The sequence below is a fragment of the Zingiber officinale genome, chromosome 2A (assembly GCF_018446385.1).
Source record: "Zingiber officinale cultivar Zhangliang chromosome 2A, Zo_v1.1, whole genome shotgun sequence".
NCBI classification, from domain to species: Eukaryota; Viridiplantae; Streptophyta; class Magnoliopsida; order Zingiberales; family Zingiberaceae; genus Zingiber; species Zingiber officinale.
In genome coordinates, this window is record NC_055988.1 from 54,312,337 (window position 1) to 54,339,496 (window position 27,160).

General features: G+C 35.2%; 1 protein-coding gene across 13 annotated transcripts in view; it reads left to right on the plus strand.

Annotated features, from left to right (window-relative positions):
- Positions 1-5,941: 5,941 nt before the first annotated feature.
- The window catches only part of LOC122041122, a 28,742-nt gene continuing 7,523 nt past the window's right edge, over positions 5,942-27,160 (plus strand). For 5 of the 13 annotated variants that reach the window (XM_042600721.1, XM_042600713.1, XM_042600711.1 and 2 more), the window contains exons 1-8: positions 5,942-6,378; positions 6,503-7,053; positions 11,600-11,788; positions 22,161-22,253; positions 22,344-22,526; positions 22,610-22,712; positions 22,782-22,967; positions 24,483-26,992. In XM_042600721.1, the coding sequence (XP_042456655.1) occupies positions 6,823-7,053; positions 11,600-11,788; positions 22,161-22,253; positions 22,344-22,526; positions 22,610-22,712; positions 22,782-22,967; positions 24,483-26,992 (3,495 nt within the window). In that variant the 5' untranslated portion in view covers positions 5,942-6,378; positions 6,503-6,822. Of the gene's footprint in view, positions 6,379-6,502; positions 7,054-8,046; positions 11,010-11,599; positions 11,789-22,160; positions 22,254-22,343; positions 22,527-22,609; positions 22,713-22,781; positions 22,968-24,482; positions 26,993-27,160 lie in introns of those variants that run through there. The other 8 variants (XM_042600723.1, XM_042600714.1, XM_042600712.1 and 5 more) reach the window with 8 other exon arrangements.

Consider the following 27,160-nt stretch of genomic DNA (forward strand, 5'->3'; position numbering starts at 1 on the left):
AAATTTAGGTTTTCTTCTTTTCTTTTTTAAAAAATACTTATCTTTAAAAAGAATTTCTTTGAACACTACTTAGCTAAATACTTAGCTTTACAAAGGAATTACTTGGCTAAATGCTTAATTTTAAAAGGAATTACTTAGCTTTAAAAGGGATTTCTTTAAAATATACTTAGCTTTAAAAATAATTTATTTTAAAAAAAACTTAGCTTTTGAAAAAAAATTGACTTGAGATTTTCTTTGAAAAATACTTAGTTTTTACAAAATTTAAAAAAAAATTGACTTGAAATTTTCTTTGAAAAATACTCAGCTTTTGTAAATATTGAAATACTTAAATTTTAATCTCTTTTTTTCTCTTCCCCTTGATTAATGTTTTTTTTTCAAAAAAAAAGTAAGTAATTATGTCATGCCCTAGAGGAGTCCCTGTCCGACAAAAGAATAATATCTCACTTGTAACTATCATGCCTTAGAGGAGTCCCTGCCTGACAAATGGACAACATCTCCCTTGTAACAGTGACAAATGAAACCTGGATACATAGCCATCTAGCTGTACAAGTATAATAACCTACAACCCATATGACTAGAAATTAAACAAAATAATAAACAACCCACACTACTATAACAAAAACACAGTGGAAGATATAGGAAAGCCACATAATCCAAAATGATACATTGCGTGTCGGCATGACTTAAACACAACAAATACCAAAAATGGTAAAATAGTCACAAGGCTAAACACCAAGTTCAAATCTAATTATTACAACACCAAAACCATAAGGAAAGCATGCAAGAAAGTAAACGCAAAGTAAAAAATCATCCTCAGATGTGACGTGGGACTGACAGATAGAATACTCCAAGTGATTCCACAATCATCTACCTGTTACTTGAGAAAAGAGATAATACATAAATGGGGTGGTGAATCGGGTGACTCAGCGGGTAATAGACAATATAGTGCATGATCATTATAAAACATAGAGATCAAAGCATACATCCTCAGTAGGGAAATAAGACCATGATCATATATAACATAATCAATGCACATAATCCTAACTGACATAATAAATGCACATACCTAATCTGGATCTAACACACATGATATAGTGATAAGTAAACTCACTAGGGCTCAACAACAGATCTGCTCGTAACACCTGAGTAATATAACCGACAGTATATATATGTATTATAAATGAACATGTATGAAGCATGTCAACCATATGTAACACTATATCTTAAGACAGTGCAACAATCATAAGTAAATGTAGATATATTTATGAAAGATACACTATGCATAATATACATATGCACATGCATGCAACATGGTCACTCTCACCCACCTCTCAACACGACGACCTTTGTGTGACCGAGAGGTCGAGACAATAACAACTGTACTACCCTCTAAATACTACTATAGAGTGGCCGAGACGGACAGTTTGCTAAGTAGTTATCTAACTATATAGCAATGAGGTCCCTGACTGCTCACAACACCGGATATCACTATCCCTGAGTGGCGGGGTAATACGACATGATAAGTTATGTTGGGATGTATACTAAAAGCCTAGCTTTTGGTATAAAATATTTATTTGAGAATTACATTGGTCATGTTTACATTTAGTTAAATACAGTTGCCCATTTAATTTATATTGTAGATAACATGGTGTTTAGTGTGACACAGAAGATCATGTTATCAGTTCCTTATAAATTATAAATAGTAGCTCACAACTAAGATAGAATGAGACAAACCATTGGAGTGGTTATAGTGTAATTTGGTATTAATTTATCTTAACTATAAAATTACACTAGTACACTATGTGTGTATTGAGCAGGACCATTTAGGGTTGTTTCTTTTTATATTGATTGCATAAAAGAACAGGACCTTTGTTATTATGGAAGTGCGTACTCTTAATCATGATATAATAATAAGCACGTATACTTAATATTTATTTATTTAATTTATCAAAGGGTGAGATTTAGTTCGTTAAATCAATAGGCCCGATAAGTTGGGAAATGATATTATTTATATGGTGTGTTGTTGATTATATAATGAAACTGTGTCCTAGTGATCTAGGTTGGTGATGCCCCCTTGAGGAGCTCATAAGGATTGTCATGTAAACCCTGCAGGTGGACTTAGTCCGACATGACAATAAAGTTGAGTGGTACTACTCTTGGAGCTAAATATTAATTAAGTGAGTTGTCAGTAACTCATTTAATTAGTAGACATTCGATATCTTAAACATAGGGAGATTAATGCACTTATAATAAGAAGCAGCCCATAATGTAATTTGGGATTGGTGCGGTAGTTCAATAATAACTCTTTAGTGATATAAGTTATTATTGATGAACTTGAGTTGAGTGTTTGGGGCGAACACAGAAAGCTCAAGCTCATCAGGAGACCAAAACCAATTTCTTCTCTCTGTCTCTGTTGTAGCCTCTATAAAGCCTTATATCCACAAAGTCCACTTCTTACCCAAATAATGAGCCGACCACATCCTTGCTTGGTGCAAAGGGGCCGACCAAGCATGGGCTTGGAAGCCAAGAGGTGGCCGGCCAAGCTTGGTGCCCAAGCTAGGGGCCGACCACTAGAAAAGGAAAAGGAAAAGGAAGTTTTGTTTTAAAACAAAATTTTATTAAAATCTTTCCTTATTTGTAGTTATCTACAATGATTAAAAAAGAGATTTTATTTTGTTAAAATCTTTCCTTTTTTATAGTTATCTACAATGGTTAAAAGAAAAATTTTAATTTCCTTTTATAGCCATCCTCATGGTTTTAAAAGAGAGTTTTAAAATTTTAAAATCTTTCCTTTTATAGCTTTCTACAAAAGATTAAAGAGAGATTTTAATTTTGTTAAAATCTTTCCTTATTTGTAGTTATCTATAATATTTAAAAGAGAAATTTTAATTTTTGATAAAACTTTCCTTTTTTGTAACCATGATTTAAAAAGAGAAGTTTTAATTAATCTTTCCTTTTTTGTAGTTGTCTACATGTTTTAAAATAGAGAAATTAATTTTTAAAAATTTTCTTTATTGCCATTTACAATAGGAAATTTAAAAAGAGAGAGATTTTAATTATTTTAAATCTTTCCTTTTTTTGCTTTTGTGTGGCCGACCATGTATTGTTTAAGAGGAAGTTTTAATTTTTTGTTTTAAAACTTTCCATTTAGTCATTAGCAAGGATTAAAAGGAAGTTTTAATTTTGTTTTAAAACTTTCCTTTTTTGTCTTAAGCAAGGATTATAAAAGAGAGGGAGAGGGAGCCTTCATGATAACATAATTCTATTCCCTCCTCTCCTTTCCTTGGGTGGCCGACCACTCTTCTTTTCTCTTCTCTCTTTGGTTTCTCTCCTAGATGCCGGCAGTAATTGTCTTCCTTCTTTAAGCTAGGGCTGGTGGTACAAGAGAGGAAGCATCCCACCCTAGAGCCGACGACAAGAGAAGAGGCTTTCTTCCTTAGGGCCAGTGGCAAGAGAGGAAGCTTATCTTGTTGTGGCCGGTGGCTTAGAGGTAAGGAAGAAGAAGAGAAGGAAATTTCCTATTTTGGCATCCCTTGGTGGCTCGAGTTTCTTGGAGGCAAAGAAGTGGTTCGGGTGGAGTTATCTTGGTAGATCGTCGTCCACACAACGTCCAAGAGAAGGAAAGGAATACAACAGAAGATCAAGAGGTCTTTTAGCTACAAAGAAAGATATAACTAATTAATGGTTTCCGCTTCGAATTAATTAGCTAGTTTTCTTTGCATGGATTCTGAAACACCAACATAAGAGACTAGCGATTTTATGTTTCGATTTTGTGCTATCGATTTTGTATTTTGATTTAGCATTTCAATCTTGTGTTTCTATTGTGGTCTCTGTAGTTAAACCTAGGGTTACTGTAAGAAATTAAATATCCGATTTCTTTGAAAGACTTTGTCTAGGAAGTGGTGGATGATCCCATACCCAAGAAGGCCTAGTACCTCACCATGTTTAACCTGAAAGCAGATTTTTGAAATAGATATTTAATTAACTTCTGTAATATGATTTAACTTATGAAGAACACATCAGTTTAACTTGGAATAAAAATGTTAAGTATCGTTTCCAATCCAAGTTTAACTTCTGAAGGATAATTTGGATTAATAATGTTAATCATCGTTTGCAATCCAAATTTAACTTCAGTAGAGCACATGGGTAGTTAGGATAGTTCTATGCTTGTACAAATTTTTGTACAGGGGAACTAGAACGGTATTCCGAGTAGCAACCAACAAGTTAAACCCAATTCCAAGCTACAACTATCCCTTAGTGGCCAAATGGGTAGTGAATATGATGACAACTCTCTCAACCACAGAGGGAGACTTAATTATCAGCATACAGTGCAATTATGAACATATGTAAATAATCATGATGCCAACATACATCATATGCATGCTCTCATCTAAAATAAATATATCCAACACAAATATTCATATATATGGCATAGAATCCATTTAATATACCCATTGCAGATCACATGCAAGTACCCTTTGCTTGACCTCCCAAAATGGTTATCCTCATGCAAATTCCTTCCGGCTAGAAATCACTAGACAATGATTAAAAAATATAATAAGTCAAAGTGGTTTATGGAGATTCTTAATCCAAAACATGCCATTATCAATTTAGTGAACATTAAAATGTAACAAACCATCATCAAATAGCACAAAATTTTGCATAAATTGTACAGTGACCCATTAAAAATTGAGAAGCCAAAAAATTTGAACAATAATCAATAACAAATAAATAATAAACTATGGAAATCGAACAAAATATGATTAATCGATCAAAAAATTACAATAAATAAAGAAACTTACTATTTTTCAAGGTGACTGGCTAGCTTTGACTTTGTCTCTTTTCTTGCTTGCTTCAGTCTCCTCATTGATGAGTTTGGTCAGCCGGTGGATCTCAATGGTTAGGATTTTACATTGTCATTAATGGAGATTGGTGGACTGATGGATTTGTTTGATTAGAATTTTTCTTTCATAGGGATGAAGATTGTGCTTGGGAAAATAGGTGAGAGGTAAAGAAATTAATGGAGTAACTTTATAAATTGATGTATTAAGGAGTGAAGAAAAAGTTTTAGGGAATATAAAATAAGATTTCCTAGTGGACATAAAAAATTATTTATGATAAGAGATTTTTTTTCTTTTTAGCACCATTTGTCAAAATATATAAATTTAAAAATTCATGTTAAGGTTTAATGACCCTACTATATTCATGTTTAGTTTTGATACTGTGCGCGACCGCACGTATCAGCGTTTTTTTTGTTTTTTTTTTAATTTTTTTTTTGTTTTTTGAATTTTAAAAATTCAACATTTCCTTATTTAAAATTTAATATATAGATATATCCCTTAAACACATTACAATACTCAATAAATACTTAAATTAATTTTATTTTATTTTATTTTTTTAAACCAAACACTATAACCTAATTAGAAGGTCTAAACCCTATAGGTAAAATCTAAAAAAAAAAAACTTTAACACTATACCCAAAGCCTGAACCCTATAAATAAAATCGTAAAGAAACTTTTTAATTTAAAAATTAAAAAAATAAAAAAAAATAAAAAAAAAAACAAAAAAAACGTTGATACTGTGCGCGACGCGCACAGTCACACAGTGTGCGCGTCGCGCACACTATCAAGTCTATATATATATATATATATATATATATATATATATATTGGTAATCTTTCTGGTGTTTTTAAGGAGATATTCATAAAAAAAAAGATCGTTGATGCGGTAATGAATAACGATTAAGGGCTGTTTAAAGCACAATTGAATTGCTCAGAATATATATATATATATATATATATATATTGGTAATCTTTCTGGTGTTTTTAAGGAGATATTCATAAAAAAAAAGATCGTTGATGCGGTAATGAATAACGATTAAGGGCTGTTTAAAGCACAATTGAATTGCTCAGAATATATGTTCAGGGGAAAAAAATATTAATGATGCTCATTGCGCAGATGCTTAGACTTAGAAGTTAGTATTATTTAGGTGCTCCATCTGAATGGAAATGCTCGGGCCCTGGAACTGGTCGCTCCCTTCCACCCATTCCTGCTGCTCGCTCGCTCGCGTCTGTTCCTTCCTGCACCTCTTGTTCGCGCCTGTCCCTCGATCCTCCATCCCTGATCCTGCAAGGCTTCGAGTGCATTTCGCTCGAACCCTAGTCTCCAGATCCTTTTCGCGCCGCCATCGCCCCGATTCATGGATTCTTCTCGCCTTCCTTCCTATTTCCTTTAGGTTAGAACCTACCTTTTCCCCCATTTTTTCTAGGGTTGGAGTTTGGCCCCGCCGACTTTCGGTTTGGTGTGGATTAATCGGGAGTTGATTGGGTTGAGCAGTGGGGTGCTGGGGGCGTAGGATTTCTCTGTTGTTTTGCTTGCGTGAGTTTGATTTTCTGCTTCACTTGTTATTTTGTTAGTCGGAGCTAATTTTGAATAAAAAGTATTGACTTCATGTTTTTGACGCGGTTTAGACTTATGTTTTTCTTGTTACCTACTGAAATAGGGAAAATCTTTGACCTTCTCAGCAGGAGAGCCTTGTCTAACGAAGTTGATGGAGAATAACTAATTTCTTTTGCTTATGGGTGCTGGTTCTTGGTGTTGTGGACAAAAAAAAATAACCGGATTTTGTTGTTTATATTGTTAGTTTGACTGGAAATCAGAGGGGAGCCTCATGTATTTTGCAGCCACAGTTTATTTGTAGCAGCTACTGTGAGCGATCAACTTTGGTGTACTTTGCTAAGAAAGTCTCTGGAGATGAATTTCTGCATTTGAAGAGGAAGAAGCATTCAAGACGTGATTGTCATCGCCTGAACATAACTTCACATGGGTGATCATGGAGTTTGGACACAGCTGAATGACCTACATCCAAATGGTCTTTTGCCTGCAGCAAAGACCAATGTGACCCAAGCGCTTGATGCAGATAGATGGCTTAAGGCAGAGGTGCACACTACAGATCTGATCGCAAGAATTCAGCCCAATCCCTCGTCTGAGGAGCGTCGAAACGCTGTGGCCAGCTATGTCCAGCGTCTGATTACAGAGTGCCTCTCCTGCCCAGTGAGTGTTTATGCTATTTTCCTACTAAATTATTAGTGATTTTGCAAACTACAAAATATAATTTCATTTGCATCCCTTAGCTGCATAATTTTGTGCACCAGCTTCCCAAGATGTTCCCCGATCTTTTTGGAATAAGTTGCTGCTCAGAAGTATGACTGGACCACTTGTTGAGTGTAGTCGACACATTAATTATGGGCTTTCTATTAATTTTGAGTTATGTGGACTGTTTGGCTATCATGAGAAACTGTCATGGAGATATTGTACAAGGATAAGGTTTAGGATAGGCGTATATAGGCTAAATTCATCACGCCCCAAGTCTAGTCTTTCCCTTGGCATGGGCCCAGTTTACTTAGTGGCAGAACAATCCAATTGATATTCATTATGCTATGATTAGGAAAATAGTAAAGGCATCAAAAAAATGCATACTAATCCTGTTTATCCACTCATTCCTAGCAAGATTTAATAATAAAGGGGCAATTTACTGAAACTAACATAATGAGCAAGAAACTATTTTCAGGTACATACTAAGACCATTAGTTCATGATTTATTGTAGTTGAGTGTGATTTGTTGTTTTCACCCTACACCTTGATATTGCACGAAGTGCTACACTGATGCAGGAGGATTCGTTAGCTGATTTTTATTATTTTTAGTAAATTATTCTTTTTTGTAATTTCTGGATTTTTTGGTGTTTTAGGTATTTTTGGTAATTTCTATTTTTTATGTTTTTGGATTTTGAATTTGTTTAGGGATTTTAAGATTGTGAGACTCCTACTGTTAGGATTTTTTTCTTTATTTTGTAAGTTAAGAATTCGGTCTATAAGTTAGGATTTCTTTCCTTTCTTTGTGTCGTAAGGTTTAGAGTCTCTATAAACATGTGTTTAGCTATCTGAGGAATTATTCTTTATATTGAATAAAGTTTTTTTTGGTAAAACCTATAGAACGACGGGATTCTCTTTGTTTTTGACTGATATTGCTATCTTGTCCGACGTCAGTTGGTAATAGATGGAAGTCGACGTGGTCTTGTTCTGGTTCTGATTGAGGAAGTTGAGCACCGTGATCATAGGCGTTCAGGACATAATGAAGATTGAGGATTTACAGAGGCAAGTCGTAGATTTACAGCGACGATGGGAATTTAAAAGATTGCGAGATCTTAGATTGTGACTCTGAGTCTATCTCTGAGAATCTGTATCACCATAGGGCTACATACCAGGAATGTTGTGGTCGGGAGGAGCCTCATGGAGACTTCAATTTTCGGGTTGATTTGCTCAAATTTTCTAAGGTTTCGTTGATTGGATCAGTAAAGTGGAGCGGATCTTTGATTATGATTGAAAGTTAAATTGGTTGCCTTTAAACTCAGAGGTCTAGCACTGGTATGGTGGGAGCACTTGTGACTCTCACGGGACTGACAAGGCAATGCCAAGATTAAGGATTGAGAGAAGATGAAAGATCACTTTTTTCCTTTCGGATACACTCAATTTCTATCTCATCAACTTCATACATTGAGGCAAGATGTAAGTTCCCAACATGCCGTAGTTGGTGAAAAGTCACAATACCGAAAGCCAATGACTAAGGGTGATCAAAACCGTTGGCCAACTTACCTTCAGTATTTGCGTTCTATCCGGCAGTCACCACATGATAATAATTTATTATTGAGGAAGGCGGGGGAGACGAGACCGAGGTGAATAATGACCCAATCTATGACGAAGATAAAGTAGAAGAAATTATCGAAGAAGTTGATGATGTGCTTCATGGTGAGACAGTGCAGCTTGTAAGTTATCCAAAAGATGTTTTTGGCTTCTCATGACAGTCCAACTTTGAATTATTCACCGGACAAGGTAGCCACATCAGAAAGTTCTTCTGCGAGCATTCTTGAGATGGCAATGCAAAGCACATCACCAACAAATAATGTTGGATCTAGGGGAACATGTATAATGGAGGTTCAGTGGAGTGTCTTCAGTCTTGGCACACAGCAGTTTGACAATGATGGGTTGGAAACTTCTTCAGATTTCTTTGTTGAGAATGTCAATCCATCCTCTGACAAATTGAATTCAAATGCTGATTTTAATTTTCTCCATGTGGAAAATCATGTTAAAAACGTGGACACACACACACACACATTCCCAGAGTAATCAAGAGTTGCAGCTTTTCAGTTCAGTTATTGATCAGAACACAAGTGGTGTAGATGCACAATACTGGGAGACTTCACCCTGGTTGGAAGTATGATTCAATCACTGGGCAATGGTATCAGTTGGATGGCTATAATAAAAGCATAATTACACAAGATAATTATACATCATCAGGAGTAGATTCACAGGGAAATTTTAATGACAGTGTAGAAGCTGCTGCTGCCACTTCTAACTTGGGTAGTTCAGAAGATCTATATCTTCAGCAAATTTCGCAGTCAGCCCCGGAGACCATAGCTGAAGAAAGTACATCGGCTAATACTGCTACAACTTACAATTGGGACATTGTTTATCAGGAGAACATGGAATTCCCTCCTAATATGGTCTTTGAACCTCAGTTTCCAGGGTGATATTATGATACCAGCCCCCAGCAGTGGTATACCCTGGAGTCGTACACTCAGATTACAAAAATACCAAATGTAGCTCAGAATGAGGGTATTGCTTCAGCTGGCTTCTTAGAAGGGAGCTCTAGTGTATATGATGAAGTTGGTCGACCTGATCAAAGAACTGATATATCCCTAGGGAGCCAAGAGTTTGGCACTGGGCTGATCTATCAAGCAGCTACCCTCATCAGCAACATGCTGTAGGCGAAACAAATTGGCAAAAATAAATTTTCTCAAAACCAGCAGATGCAGAGCTTTTATAACCCAAGAATTATCTTCAAAATCTGCACATAGAATGCAACAAAGTTTATCCAACATCTTTTTAGGCAGTCATAACACAGTTGGCTTTCAACAGTCATCATTTTAAGATACAAAGGCAATAAGACATGAAGCTTTCACACACATGGATGACCAGAAAGAATTTGTGCAAACTGAGCTGAATGATTTGTTTCCACATCTTCTTGTTAATATTGGTTCTGGAGTTAGCATTAATAAGGTGGAGGTGAAAGGGGAAGTCATAGAAGTGCTAGAATGGTTTAAATGTCATCTTCCAATACTTGATTGTGATCTGCTTATAGGGGAGATTTTTTGAGAAATTTGCTGTAAAAGAAAACAGGGAGTTCCAAAGTATGATGGGATACTCAAATCAATTCCTTAACATCGGGAAACAAAACTCAAAAACATTTAACTTCCCAATGGCATTTCAAAATATATTTCCACATCACTAAGTTGCAAATGTGGTTGTTTCTGATCGTGTGGTCGACTCACCCTATTGTCGGGAGATTATGGAGATTCAATCAATTTGCAAAAGAAGATGAAGTCCAGCTAGTAGATTTTATCGAGTTGATACCACCGGACACTACTTTAAACTCGAGATCGGTTTGTTTTTTTCAATTCGGGGCGACTAATGCAGGAAGATGATGATTTTTATTATTTTTAGTTTTTTTTAATTTCTGGGTTTTTTTGGTGTTTTAGGTATTTTTGGTAAATTTTATCTTTTATATTTTTGAATTTTGAGTCCGTTTAACGATTTTTAGGATTATGAATCTGAAATTTTCTTTTTTGTTAGGATTTCTTTCATTTACAAGTTTGAAATTTGGGTTTATATTGTAAGATTTCTTTTCTTTCTTTGTGTCTTAGGGTTTAGAGTCTATATATTTCATTTTTTTTGGTAAAACCTAGAGAACGGTAGGTTTCTCTTTGTTTTTGGTTGTTTCTCTTTTTACCTTCTCAATTCTCCATTTTCGTCATCTCGCAGGATAATCGCTATCTGCTCGAGCATGTGTGTGATTGCCATAGTACTAGCAATTTGAAAATGCACATTCATCTATGACCAAACGAATGTGCTACGGTAAAATGCTTGCATGTCTACCAATGAGTCAACTCAAGGTTCAAATTCATCATTATACTATCAGCATCACTTTATTTTGTTCATAGTTGACACATCTCAATTTATAGACTACTTTTCTTTATCTATCAATGGTGATAGCATAGATATTACAAAAATTCAACTAGCTACGCCAATGTGTAGAAGCATAAGTTGATGTTATGGTAAACATCAATGGTGAAAGCATACATAGTGAAAATCAAGTATCAAGGTCAATGCAAGTGTAAAGAATCAACTATCGGTAACAATGCAAGCGTGCTAATAATATGGAACCATTAATAAATCTATTATATCAATATGCAAGTACTGAGTTTTCTTTCCCTTCCATTGATACCTTATCAAAAACCTGTCCTGTCCAAACTTTTATTTGAACATCCAAACTGAATCAAACCAAATTTTATTTATCAAAAACCAAATTGAACTGAGAATTAGGTTTTATTTGAATGATGAGTGCTCCTGATATTGCCATACAAAATACGTAATTCACTGTGTATACAGAAGAGGTTCTCATCTAGCTAGGTTTCCCTGTAGATTAACTTTTCTTTTGGTCAAGTGTGATCAATTCCAATTCTATTTCAATTCTGGTTTGCAGGTTTTCACATTTGGGTCAGTTCCTCTCAAGACCTATTTACCTGATGGAGACATAGACCTTACTGCATTCGGTGATAATGAGAATATGAAGGATACGTGGGCTGCTGCAGTCTGTGCTGTATTAGAGAAAGAAGAGAAAAATGAAAATGCTGAATTCCAAGTAAAAGAAATTAAATATATCCAAGCTGAGGTGTGCAATTTTTTTCCTTTGCCCCTTTTTTTGTGTTCTCTAATACAGTCAATTTCCTCTTGACATGGTCATTATATTATTTTGTTATATTGGTTATAAATTACCATATATTCAGTTGTTGTGAATAATGTTGTTAACATGTTTGTCTTTTGGCTTGCCCTTTACAAAATCAACCTTGATCCTTAAACTAAGAATAGAGAAATTTAGCTTGGGTTCAGGTTAAAGGATAATTTACCTTTCTTGGCATATATCCAATCCATATCCAATCTTAATTTACTATTGGGTGGTGGTTTGATTGCTGGGATCCACCTCAAGGAAGTGTTTTGACATAATTGTAAATTTTATGGCTTAATTTGGAGAAAATCTTGACATCCTAGATTCATGGAGGATTACAATTGGTTTCTATTAATGGAAATAGGTAAAACAAACAAGATTTTTTTTTATATATATGAGGAGTATCTTATTTAAATATGAATGATCACTACGGAGCTTTATATTGGAAATTTGTTTCTTTAGTTTCCGTCTCTATTTTTCTTTTATACCAAATGATTACTTTTATGTTGAATATACTTTTCTTAAGGCATCCTTCAAAACTATTGCTTCGGAAAGCATGATTCATTTGCTCTATGTTAATGATTCTTGCTTTAGTGTGTGCTTCCTATGAGGGAATGAATTAGGAAGGAAATAAGGTGATAGTAATATTAGGTTTTTACTGAACCGCGTAATTATTTTTGCCAAATACTCATTTCACGTATAGGCCTTTGTAAATTACCAAATCACATATGGGATACCAATTTTACCCTCCTTTTTCGTCATGACTGTCGCGTGCATCCAAACCAAAAGAGAAATCCGAACCATGTTCAATTTCTCTTCGCGACGAGCGTCCGAACCAACACTGATAGTCGACGACGGGGTGCAGCTTCTTCGTCAAACCTAAATCTAAACACCACGCTATTTCCAATACCGACGTGTTTCCGACGGTCTGCAGCACGATGTAGCAACTCAACGAAGACAAACCACCCTCCCCTCCCCACCACCAAAGTTCTAATCGGCGAAACGCAAGCTTCCTCTTGGGTGTCTCTGATTGCAATGGTCGAGCGAAATTCAAGTATGTTCTTTTTTTGTCAGCGCTTAAATCTTACAGTAGGGCAAAGAATCCTTAAAATTGAAGTTTCACGTTATGATTTGGTGTAAATTACTGTTTCGGTAGCTCCAAAACTCTCGACACTGTTCCAACAATTTTAAGCATTCAAGAAAAACTCCAAAGCTTTTCACTTGATTAATCGAGACATGTATGTTTTCTTATATTAGATTTTAGTTGTCTTTTTCCCTTTGATAGATTAATATTATCAATTTTTAGGAAGATTAACATTTTTAATTTTTAGATATCTTTATCAAAACCCTAATTTCGGTTTTATCTAAAATATAATTGTTTATAAAAGGATAAATCTTAAAGATTTATAGTATAATTTTAGTAAAATACACATTTAATGATTTATTGACTTCCTCTACTTGGTTATTGTGTTTCTTAAATATACACGATCTTAAAAGACTTTTTGTTGGCAATATGGTTAATTTATGATTGCATTAATGCAGGGAAGATCAAATTTCTGATGAGTGCTCACAGTTATGATGTAATCTATGTATTCACAAATAGAGAATTGAAACAAATCTATTACTCCAAATATAAATATGAGTCTTGGCAATATAACTTCTTCTAGTGTTGTGGTCAAACTAGAGAGACTATCAATTACCGTTTCAATTTGAATGAACAAGCTTCTAGTTATGAGGATGACCCAGTACTTATGAGATTGGAAGATTTTTTTTTGAGGATACATGGAGTGAACAAGAATATAACGAGAATAGAATGTAAGCAGAAATTCAAATGGATGTTTCTGAGGATGAATTCTTAGCAAATGATATCCATTATTTATTAGATGAGCCAATCAACACTAACAAATATAGAGACCTTAAAGAGCAGTTTCCATTAGCTGAAGGTGCATATGAAATGAACACTAGACTTGTTCCATTGTTAATGGAAGAAGTAGATGACTCTCTCGAGGAATTTTGTGTTGGTCAGCTAATGTATTTTTTTTAACTTTTATAATGTTATTTCAACTCAATTTTAGTAGTACTAACATAAACATATATTAATTCTTATTGTAGGTATACGCAATGCGAAACATTTTAAAGATGCACTTGCTAAATATGCTATAAAGAGACACTTAACATATAAAATAAAGGGCATCAGGAAGAATAGAGTTAAAGCAATCTGTGATGAAGAAAATTGCACATGGACAATAATTGCAAGGGGAGATATTGAGTTCATGGTTACAAAATATATAGAGCATCATCAATGCGGTCTTAGTATAGCAACAACTGATCATCGTGCATGCACATCTTCATTTATAGTTTCTCAGATTGAAAGTCATTTTGCGGCATCAAAAGATTATAGAAGATGAAATCACGATTTGGAGTGAATATATCATATTGAAAGACATACTATGCATGTGTGGAAGCTATAAATAAGGTGGTAGGTAATTTCGATAAGGATTATAGTGATATCTTAGACTATTTCGTGAGCTAAAATAGAGACCCAGATATATACGTTGCATTGAAAAGAAATGCTGATAAATTCCAACATTACTTTTGAGCTTTTGGTGCGTGTGGAAGAGTTTTTCGAGCATATTTTCAAAAATTAATTGGAATTGATGCAATACACCTGAGGAACAAGTATCTTGGTGTATTATTGATGGCCATTGTAGTAGATAATAATGGAAATCTTCTTCCAGTGGGCTTTGCAATTGCTGAGGTTGAGTGTAGCTCTACATGGGAGTGTGTTTTAAATCATTTAAAGATATTTCTTGCAATTGATCCATCAAATATGATAATTATATCTGATAGACATCGTGGAATATTATCTGCATTAGTAAAATTTAGCATATTGCTTACCATGGATTATGCTATCATCACTTGTCTTGTAATATGGTTACAGATACTCATGATAGACCTACATTGGGATTGTTTTGGATTGCAGCTAGAGAAAATACAATTCCACAGTTTGATCGAATTATGCACACTCTGCCAGAGACACATGTAGATGTTTATAAATGACTTCAAAATATAGAACCTACAAAATGGGCAAATGCGCATTTCTATGGTAGAAGGTACTCACAATAAATTATTCTAACAGTATGAATGCATTATTCAAGAAGACTCGAGAACTCTCAATTACATTACTAATAAACAATACAATGAGGAAGGTTGCTCAATGGTTTTATAGCCATAGGGAGCAAGTGGTCAATTCTGCAGGAGTATTGACACTATTAGCTATGAAGGAGATTGACATTAGGAGACAAAAAAATTGGGTACTATACGATTCATTCACATACCAAAATAGAAATGGAGGTACAAACTTCATCATCATCATATATAGTTGACATGGAGTTTTGTAAATGAATGAGTTCCAGATTTCATGTCTCCCTTGTTCACACGCTTTGACAGTGTGTTTATACAGGAACATGGGGAACATAGATCCGTATAAGTACTGAGCATTATTTCTTATTTGAAACTTGGAAAAGTACTTACATAGATCATATTTATCCATGTAGAAGTAAACAATATTGGACAAGAATGTATTGTTTTACCACCTAGTAGCCTTGTACAACCTAGAAGAAGGAAGAAGGCGAAGATCCCATCTAAGCACACGGGAAAGGTTAAAAACAAGTGTAGTAGGTGCAAACAATTGGGTCATAATAAAAGATCGTGTAGAATGCCTCCAACAAGTTGATACATGTATTGGTTTTCTTTTGTGATAGTGCTCAACTTTTGTATGTATTTGGCACACAAGCCTATCATTATGATGAATGAACATATAAGTGTATTTTGCTAAATATATTTAGATGTGTATTTTGCTAAATACATTTAAATATCTCAATGTAATGTTGTTTATGTTATGTTTCTATATTTATATGTTCTTTTATGTAGAGATATAGATTTCAAGTGTTGGCATGTGCAATTAAAAGGTTTTGGATGCAATGTTTGAAAAATGGATGATAGACATATTCCCATTCAGACAACCTAATGAATTGTTATTGGATTTTGTAAAATTGTTGTGTTGTATTGTGTTCTAAATTATTTTTTTATTGGATTGTGTAAAGTATTGTGTAAACTTTATATGTCGTGTAAAGTAGTGTTAAAAAAACGCTCCTCTCGATATGGTGTATCATAAATCCGATGTCGTTTAATCCATCAGCTGATTTTGGTCAAAATCAGCTGATGGACCTTAGCAACTCTAAAAATTGAAATTATCATATCATAAGAAAGACGAGAGATCAATGATCTCAAATATGGTGTGTTTCAGTAATCATTGTCGCCATATCATTTTTATTGAGCTTTCGACATGATGAAAAAATAGCTGCCCTCGATATAGTCACAATATTGTTTGAGGGCATGTATACATAAGACTAGCCTGAGCGCATAGGAATTGATTCCATGTAAAACTGATGTTGTTTGGTCCATCAGCCGGTTTTGGTCAAAATCGGCCGATAGACCTTAGCAACTCTAAAAATCGTAAATTTCATAACTTAAGCAATAAGAGAGATAAAGGATCTCGAATATGGTGTGCTTGAGTGATCATTATCGCTGTATCATTTATTTAGGGGGCGTTTGGTTTAGGGGAATAGGAGTGGAGAATGGGAATGAGAATCATTAATTGTCATTGTTAATGTTTGGATTATAGGAATAGGAATGCAAATAAGGGAATGAATCCTTGAAATTGGGTAATAACTCATTCCCATGTACCTCTCCTTCAATGAGCCATTACCCTATTTTCATCAATCAAAATATTTCCTTATTCCAAAAATACCTTGACCTAAAACTAAAATTTTCTCTTTTAATACCAAATATCAAAATATATTTATTTATTTTTTCTTTCATATCACTTCTCTCTCCTTGTTCTCTCTCATCATATTTTCTCTCTCATCATTTTATCACACACTTTCTCTTTCCTTAATCTCTCCTATCACACTCTCTTTCCTTTTTTTCTCATTATACTTTTTCTCTCATCATATTTTCTCTCTCCTCAATCTCTTCCATCACGCTATCTTTTCTTTTTTTTTTTTATCACACTTTCGCTCTCATCACACTTTCTCTCTCAATCTCTCTTGTCACACTCTCTTTTTTTTTCTCAACACATTTTCTCTCTCATCATACTTTCTCTCTCCTCAATCTCTCCCATCACACTCACTGCTCTCTTTTTTCCTCATCACATTTTCTCTCTCATCATACTCTCTCTCCTCAATCTCTCTCATCACACTCTCTCCCCTCATTTTTCTCATTACATTTTCTCTCTCTTCATCCTCTCCCATCATACTTTCTCTCACATCATATTTTCTCTCATCTTCTCTCATCATGATCTCTCCCATCATACTCTCTTTTCTCATTTTCTCTCATCACACTTTCTCTCTCTTCATTCTTTCTCATCACACTTTCTCTCTCATCTTCTCTCATCATAATCTCTCCTATCACACTCTCTTTTCTCATTTTCTCTCATCACACTTTCTCTCTCCATTCTTTCTCATCACACTTTCTCCCTCATCATTTTCTTTCATCATATTTTTCTCTCACATTCATCTTTCTCTCACATCTAATTTTTTCTCTTATTTTCCTTTAAGGGTAAAAAGGGAAATTTTGATTTATTCCGATAGAAAATATGCAACTAACCAAACATTGCTTTTAAGAGTGATATTCATGCTCATACCCATTCCCATTCCACAATACAATGATTCCCATTCCGATTCCTATTCCTAGGAAAGAACCAAACGCCCCCCTTAGATTCCAACATCATTTGTCAATCAATCGAATCTATTTGTCATTCAGTTGACTGATATAGTCATCAGTCAAATCGATATTGCTATTAGTCGAATCGATTCGTCTCTTTTAACTTCATAAATTGAAACAGTTGATTGATTTATCATATCAATCGAATTGATTCGTCTCTATTTACTTCAGAAAATGCACCAATTGACTGATTTATCAAATCAATCGAATTGATTCATCTCTGTTTACTTCAGAAACTCAACCAGTCAACTGATTTTAAATATCAGTTGAATTGATTAGTCTATGTTCCTTTCCTATTAACTTCCTAGTTGAATCGATTATATATATTAGTCGAATCGATTCTATGATCAATTCGACCGATCAAAATATCAGTTGACTGATTTAAATTGTTCTATGATGTAGATATATAAATTGGTGTGTTGTGTTGTAAATTGATGTGTTGTTGTGTTTTAAATTGTTTTTGTATTGGAATTTTCATATTCAGGAGACCAGCTCGGGCTCATAAGAACTGGTCTTATGTCAATCCGATATCGTTTTGTCCATTAGCCGGTTTTGATCAAAACCAGCTTATGGACTTTAACAACTCTAAAAATCATAAATTTCATATCTTAAGAAATATGAGGGATCAAGGATATCAAATATAATGTGTTTGAGGGACTGATATTAGCGTATCATTTATATTGAGCTTATAATGTCATTTATCTTGTCCGAATCGTATTAAAAAAATCGTTGTTCTCAATAAGATGTATTATAATGATGTTAGAGGACATTTTAACATTTAGGAGACCGGCCCGAACACATAGGACTTGCCCCATGTTGATCCAATGTCATTTGGTCCATAGCTGATTTTGACCAAAATCGGCTGATGGACTTCAATTACCCTAAAAACAAATTTTTTAATATCATCAGAAAGAGAGAAGCTCAAGGATCTCAAATATGGTATGGTTCAGTGATCATAATCTAAGTTTCATTTATATTAAGTTTATGACGTCATTTATCATGGCCGAATGGTGTTAAAAAAATCACTGCTCTTAATACAATGTATTGTAATGATGTTAGAGGGTATTTTCATATTCAGGAGACTAGCCCGAACACATAGGACTTGGGCGATCCGATGTTGTATAGTCTACCAGCTGGTTTGGGTTAAAATTGGTTGGACTTTAACTACCTTAAAAATAAAAAATTTAACCTCATAAGAAGGAGAGAAGCTAAAGGATCTCAAATATGATGTGGTTCAGTTATTATCATCTAAGTTTCATTTATATTGAGCTTACAATGTCATTTATCATGCCCAAGTCGTATTAAAAAAGTCGTTACTCTCAATAAAATGTATCATAATGATGTTAGTGGACATTTTAACATTTAGGAGACCAGCTAGAACACATAGGACTTGGCTCCATGTCGATCTGACAGTCGATTTTGACCAAAATCGGCTAATGGACTGCAGCTACCCTAAAAATAAAAATTTTAACATCATCAGAAAGAGAGAAGCTCAAAGATCTCAAATATGGTGTAGTTCAGTGATCATTATCTAAGTTTCATTTATATTGAGCTTACGACATCATTTATCGTGCTCGAATTGTGTTAAAAAAATCACTGTTCTCAATATGATGTATCGTAATGATATTATAGGGCATTTTCACATTGAGGAGATCAACACAAACACATAGGACTTGACTCTATATCGATATGACATCATTTGGTCCATCCGTCGATTTTGGTCAAAATCGACTGATGGACTTCAACTACCCTAAAAATAAAAAGTTTAACATCATCAAAAAGAGAAAAGCCCAAGGATCTCAAATATGGTGTGGTCCAGTGATTATAATCTAAGTTTCATTTATATTGAGCTTACGACATCATTTATCGTGCTTGAATCATGTTAAAAAAATTGCTACCCTTAATATGATGTATCATAATGATGTTAGAGGGCATTTTCCAATTCAGGAGACCAACCCGAACACATAGACTTGGGCGCATGTTGATCCTATGTCATTTAGTCTATCAACCAATTTTGGTCAAAACCGGATGAAGGACTTTAACTATGCTAAAAATTAAAAGTTTAACATCATTAGAAAGAGAGAAGTTTAAAGATCTCAAATATGGTGTGTTTCAGTGATCATCATTTAAGTTCCATTTATATTGAGCTTATGATGTTATTTATCGTGCCCGAATCGTGTTCAAAAATTTGCTGCTTTTAATATGATGTATTGTAATGATGTTAGAGGGCATTTTCACATTCATGAGACCAGCTCGAACACATAGGACTTGACCCCATGTCAATTTAATGTCGTTTGGTCCATTAGCCGATTTTGGCCAAAATCGGGTGATGGACTTCAGCTACCCTAAACATAAAAAGTTTAACATCATCAAAAAGAGAGAAGCTCAAGGATATCAAATATGATGTGGTTTAGTGATCATCATCTAAGTTCCATTTATATTGAGCTTACGACATCATTTATCGTACCCGAATCATGTTCAAAAAATCGTTGCTCTCAATAAGATGAATCGTAATGATGTTAGAGGACATTTTAACATTCAGCAGATCAGCCGAACACATAGGACTTGGTCCCATGTCGATGTGATATCGTTTGATTCATCAATCGATTTTGACCAAAATCGGCTGATGGACTTCAGCTACCCTAAAAATAAAAAGTCATTATCAGAAAGAGAGAAACTCAAGGATCTCAAATATGGTGTGGTTCAGTGATCATCATCTAAGTTTCATTTATATTGAGCTTACGACGTCATTTATCGTGCCCGAATCGTGTTCAACGCTGCTCTCAATACAATTTCATATTTAGTAGAAAAGCCCAAACACTCATGCAAGCATAACATAGAAGCCGAGGCACTTCCCCATATAACACATCAAACATAAAAGATGCGGCACACCCCAAAAAGATCAACATAAAGTATAATAGTTGTAAAAATGTGCCTCGCAAGGCATAATCAGTAGAAGTCAACATACAAAGTACTAGGTGAACCCATATTAATACATAAATCATAACATGTGACACCAATTCTAAGCCCATAGGTGGATGCTCGGTGGCATCAGTTGCATCACTGGTAAGAGGAAGTGATAGAGGAGGATGACCCGACATCCATGAGCGCACTAGGTCATGCAATGAAGCTATGCTTGTCTAAAGATCAATTTGTCCACGTTTAATATCCCCAAGCTCTGTACGCACCACAGTTATATCACGTTCACGATCCATGTGCAACTCCTCAAATCGCATATCGATGGACTCAAAAGATGCCTCCAGCAATCATCTCGATCCTCTAAGGAATGATCATCATCTGTGGCTGTCGGGGTTGTTGCTGGAACTGGCAACCATGGTGCACACTTAGCCTCACCACCAAGCTCGTCGGCGTGATAATCATGGCTAGGTTCCCACACCATAGTCTTGTCGCCCTCCATCCCAGGCAAGGAAAAGTGCGTAGGCCAATCCCATCGTACTCAGTCAGGTTTGATATTTGCCTTGTCCTATGGATGCCAACCATGCTGTAATGAGGTGTGAGAAAGGCACGTGGATATTTTTCTAGATGAGTTTTGTGTAATGCAAAATGCAATGAAACATGTTCAGACTCATATCTACATCTAACCTATGACAAAATGCATACAATAGGAATAGATGACTCAGTCTAACAAAGGATAGAGCATGAGTGATTATCGGCAATATGCACCCGACAATGACTTTATAGAGGGCATTGTCGGGAGCTAATTGGCCTTGAGTAGAGAAAATTCTCTTGTTCAAAGGTCTAGATTGACGGTAAAAGTACTCAAACATGACATTTATGGTCAAATGACCAAAAGGGTCAGGAAGAGGATCTCTGTACATAGGATATAACACAAATTTGTTGTTGGCCGGACGACAACCTAAGAATGATCTCCAAATGTCCGGTGTAAAGTCGAGATTGTGTTTGCTTACGCGAGTTCGGTACATCGGACCATCACTAACAAAATGCATGTTATCATAGAATTTAGCCACTAGGTCTAGATGGATAGAAGTGTTGTAAAACATAATTTTTTCTAATTTATAATGGGCGACAATTTCTAAGATATCAGGACATTTGTCATGAAAGAATTCTATATGTAGATATTGATCAGGAATGATTTTGAATGAGGCTGGTTACTAGGACTCTTTCCCCATAGGAAATCCTAGAGGGACCTTCACCAGCTTTTATCTGCCTATGTTTGGGTCTACATGGATGCATGAATGCATCAATAATAGGATTAGTAACAATGATAAGAATCATAATGTAATGGAATATAACCATGGCCAAGATAATTACTTGGAGTTTAATAACTGCTAATATTTTCACCTTGCATTTACTTTTAAAATTTGCATTAGTTGTTTTGAGTAACTAGTTTGATTAAATTGTTCTTGAATTTTTTGTGATGTAAATGCTGATTTGATGTGCATTTATGACCATCAATTAGAATTTAAGATGAATCTGTTTGGTTTTGTACTTCTGTTACCAGCATTGTCTTTCATTTATCAGTTTTATGGTGCTGTTTTCTTCTGTGCAGGTAAAGCTTATAAAGTGTCTCGTTGAAAATATTGTCGTTGATATCTCTTTTAATCAAGTTGGTGGTCTATGCACACTCTGTTTTCTGGAAGAGGTTAGTAGTATGTGGTGTCTTTGAAATTGATGTTGTTCCCATTTGTCCCCATGCATCTTTACACTCTTATAACCTCTGGATATTTCATAGATGGACAAAGTAATAGATCGAAATCATCTATTCAAACGGAGCATTATATTAATCAAAGCATGGTGTTATTATGAAAGTCGAATATTGGGTGCTCATCATGGTCTTATATCAACATATGCATTGGAGACACTGGTGCTTTATGTATTTCATGTCTTCAATAATTCATTTCTTGGTCCACTTGAGGTAACTAAACTTTGTAGCATTGATCTTTTATTTCTCACAGTACTTGGCTTTGCGTGATGTTCTTCCAAATTTTTACAATACAGGTCTTGTATCGGTTTCTGGAATTCTTTAGTAACTTTGATTGGGACAACTACTGTATTAGTCTTAGGGGACCGGTACCTATCCGTTTCCTTCCAGATATTTCTGGTAAATTTAAGTTTTTTTACTGAACTAATAATACTCAAGTTATCATCATACTCATCAACTGTCATGCAGCGGAGCCTCCTCGAAAAGATGATGGCAAATTGTTGTTTACCAAAGACTTTATTGACAAATCCACTGCAGAATATTCTGTCATGCCTGGTGGACAAGAAAATCACAGCCAACCTTTTGTTTCGAAGCATTTTAATGTTATTGATCCTTTAAGGACAAACAACAATCTTGGACGCAGTGTGAGCAAAGGTAGGAGTGCTTCTATTTCTTAGCTGATCCTCACTGATGATATCAGTTTGTTCCATTTCAAATAACAATCAGTGTAGTTTGGTCGTGCTTTAGATGATATAAGGGAGTGAGAGATGGGAAAAGAAAGCAGAGAAGGAGAAGGGTGGGGAGGAAGTCTAAATGTCAGTAATGAAAAAGAGAAAAAAAATATATAAGAAGGAACGAAAGGACCAAATCACCCCCATTTGTCCATATATTCTTTATAAAATTCATCTTATTTTGTTGCTTCTCGAAAACCACTTGGTTGCCGCTTACAACCTCGAATAAGCACTAGATCTGCAATTTATTAAAGTAATCAACAAAAAAGGGAAACTAATTCCTTTCCTTTCTGTATATAGCCTTAAACTTTTCCTTTTTTTTTGTGTGTGTGGGGGAATGTTTCAATTAGAGATTAGCAGTAGCAAAGAAAGTAATGCTAAAGTCTGAAAAACATAGTATCTGTATTTGTTTTAAATTAGTTGTGTTAGCCTAGATTCTACTTACAGATGTGGCCTAAGAGATAAATTCCAATACTAAATCTCTTAGGACCATTATTAATATGCATTTTATAAATTATGAGATTAGTCTTAGTAGGATATTTCAATAACCTATGTTTTATTTGATGCATGACCCTAATTTTGCAGTTTGGTTTAAGTATAATCATTAGTCAAGATGCCTCCTGTATTCTTGGGACTTATTACTTTAAAATTTTAATTCCATTGATTTTATTATTGCTATAAGCTTGCATTTGATGTAAACGATCTAAATGGAACACTCATTTGAGTTGATCTTGGCACTTGAGATTGTGCAAAGTGACAACATGACATTATATTCAAATTGTACCATCTAGTTAGACACCAAAACTTGTTACTAAAACTCCTCCACGGAACACTAGGTATGGTTACTGTAAACCATGATTCGTACTATTCTCATATGTAATAAAATATTTGTTTAGGTGATCTCGTGTGATTGAAGATGGACAATCTGGAATTAGATGGTATACATGATTTTGCCTTCTAGCTATAAATGGAAACTAGATTGACATAACTAGCAGCATATCTTTAATGTATCAAAATCTGTTGAATTTCATGCTGGAAGTGAGCCATTCAGGTGCTTGTTGGTTTTACATATTATTTTTCTGTGTAATTAGAACTTTTTATGCTGTAAATGTTTGCAGTTAGTTGCGAATTTTAATTTTTATGTGTTTTTGTTGTCACCTGCTTCCACATGCTAAATCAGCTTGATAAAAGAATGAATAGATGCATACGTAATTTAATTCATGCATGTTTACCTTTTATTAAATGATTAAACTGTGTATATTTCGTCATGTCTCCTAGTTGCAATGTCTGCAACATGTTATATTATACACTGAAGTTGAGTTTTAGTTTAGAAATTCGTAAATTCAATTAGTCCATTTTCATCAGTTCTTCTCTTGCATGCTGCATGAAGCATGACATTCTACATTTTCTGGAAATAACTATTGAACATTTCTGTCAGGCAATTTCACCAGAATACGTAGCGCTTTTGCATTTGGAGCCAAAAGATTAGCGAGGTTACTTGACTGCCCAAAAGATGCTATAATTATGGAATTAAATGAGTTTTTTACTAACGCATTGATAAGACATGGTACTGGTAATCGTCCTGATGTTCATAGCTTGAATTTACAACCTTTTCAACAACTGAAAACTCTTCCAATTGATTCAAAAAACCTAAACACCAGTACAAGTGTCCAAAAGAAATTTGAGAATGGAATATGGCGAGTTGTTGAGGAGCATTTCCCTGAAACTAGCCAAAGTTCTCTTAATTCAGTTAATGAAATGATTTGTAATCAGGAAATGTATAAGGCTAACACTTTATCTGTAGTTGCTCATGATGAGTGTCAGACGAGTCGCATAAAACAGATCAATTCAGGATGTATTGATCAACTGGGAAGAAGCCATGGCTCCACAGGATTTGTTCAAAGTAGCAAAACCCAGAAAACTTTGAAATCTAATTACTCTGTCAATCCATGGCAAGAGCAGGGTAAACTTCATTTTGTGAGGACTAGATCTAGTCCTAACCTGACAGAAACATGTTTGGATTTATCTCGAGCAAGGCATAGTAGAGCAATGGAAACAGTGAAAGTACAAAGCCAAGTAAAGTTTGATTCTGGTATCAGTAGGAAAAACATGGGATCTGAAATGACAAGCAGTCATAATTCCAAGTCTTTTGATGATTATACATCAAAGTGGCAGATTGCATCACACAAAAACTTTGATATGGCTTTTGACACAAATAATGTTTCAAATAGCCATCAGGGTTATTGTGGATTTTCTAACATGGGGGATGAACTTGCTTCTGTATCAGAGACCTTGGAAATGCAGCAGGAAGAACAAGACTTGGTGAACATGATGGGATCTTCTGATATTCATAGTTTTAATGGACAGGTTACATATCAAATGCCTATAGCTGCATATAGTTTGCCACTAACATTTTCGCCTGTTCCAACTTCAATGGGTTATGCTAAGAGAAATTTGGATGGAGTTCTGCCTTCAAATTTGCCTCCTATTGGGGCTCCCTGGATGGAGTCTATGCAATTTAATCAAAGTCTTACTTCCTTCCCCCTTTATCATTACATCAATGTTGCAACATTTAGTTCAAATGCAGATGCCATTATTGATTCTTCTAATGATGGTTCTGCAGTAGTGGAGCTCAAGGCAGATGAAGTTGGTCACAACCACTTGAAGGAAGACGAGGCTGTACTCTCCAGAGGGTCTAATCCTGGTCACGATGTTTCTCTTGACAAAAATCAACAGAAACTAAAAGGCAGTTTGACCTTAAGTCCCACAGCAAGAGACATCAATTATTGTTTGACCACAAGTCCCACAGGTAGAGGCATCAAATCTGGTTTGTCACGGGAATATGATAGGGTAGGCAGAGAAGATAGAAGTTCGATTAGAGAAGATACTAATGCCTCATTTCAACCCAAAACAACTAAAGGTGATGATATTCAATCTAATTCCTGGACTGCAAATCCTAAGCTTTTCCCTCTGGCGCTGGCACATTCTTCTAGAGGTAAATCTGTATTAGAAAATCATAGAGACAAGCCATCTGCAACCTCAGAGTCTGCCAGGGAGAAATGGGGTAGAAGATCAAGTTCATCAGTTTCACCATCCCCTCATGGAAAAGACAACGGTAGATTGCAATTTGAGGGTTCCTCTGACAATGGCTTGGTCAAGGTAAATAATGATGTTCCAGATTGGATATCCTCAACTGCAGGAAATGATATGCCTGAAAGAGTCACAGAATCAGCATCTTTGGTTGCATCAGTTTTGAGAAGCCAGCATCTACTGGGTCATGAATCTGAGCAAAATCAATCAGATTCATTGACCCCTTTTGCACCAGTTCTTGTTGGCACTTCCGAGCAGAGGGTTACAGATTATTGCAAGTTTATCCCTACATTTGTTGCTACCGGTCCACCAGTTCCATACTTGGTATTTCCCTTTGGTAATTTCATGCCCAACTCTGGAAAACCAGATGGATATGCAGGGCAATTGGATAGGGAGGAAGAGTCAGATCAGTTTCAAGCAAGTCCTGAACACAACATTGATTTATTGGAGAACCTTGAGCAATCTAAGGCTATAGTGAGCCCAACTGTCTCAAGGAATTCTGCTTCTGAGTTCTCCAAGGAATCTGCTTCTGACATTCTAAACAGTGACCTCAATGGCCATCAGCAAAATCTAGTATATGGACGGTTCTGCCAAAACCCTTATAATGGAACTTTATTCTACTCATCGCCACCTTTTGTAGGGTCACAAATCTATCTTCCCAGTCATTATCCATGTGATGGTCCTGGCAGATCTCTCACTGCTAATCTGAACTATGCACCACCTATGGGATACAGTTCTCGTTTGATGCCTGTTATGCCACTCCAGTCTGGTCCTGGTGGGACCTTTGTTGCCTTCCAACATAATGTAGATGAAGCACCAAAACATCGTGCTGGTACTGGAACTTACCTTCCCAATCCTGTAAGATTTTCACAACATTTTGATATTATAAGAAAATCTGTAAACTTGCTAGAAAACTTTATATTTGTCCTGAGATGATAATAGATGTTTCATTGAGTTGTTCTATGCCCTGTAGTTCTTTATCCTGTTTGTTTTGATAACAGTTAATTTTTTGTTTAGATTGTGCAT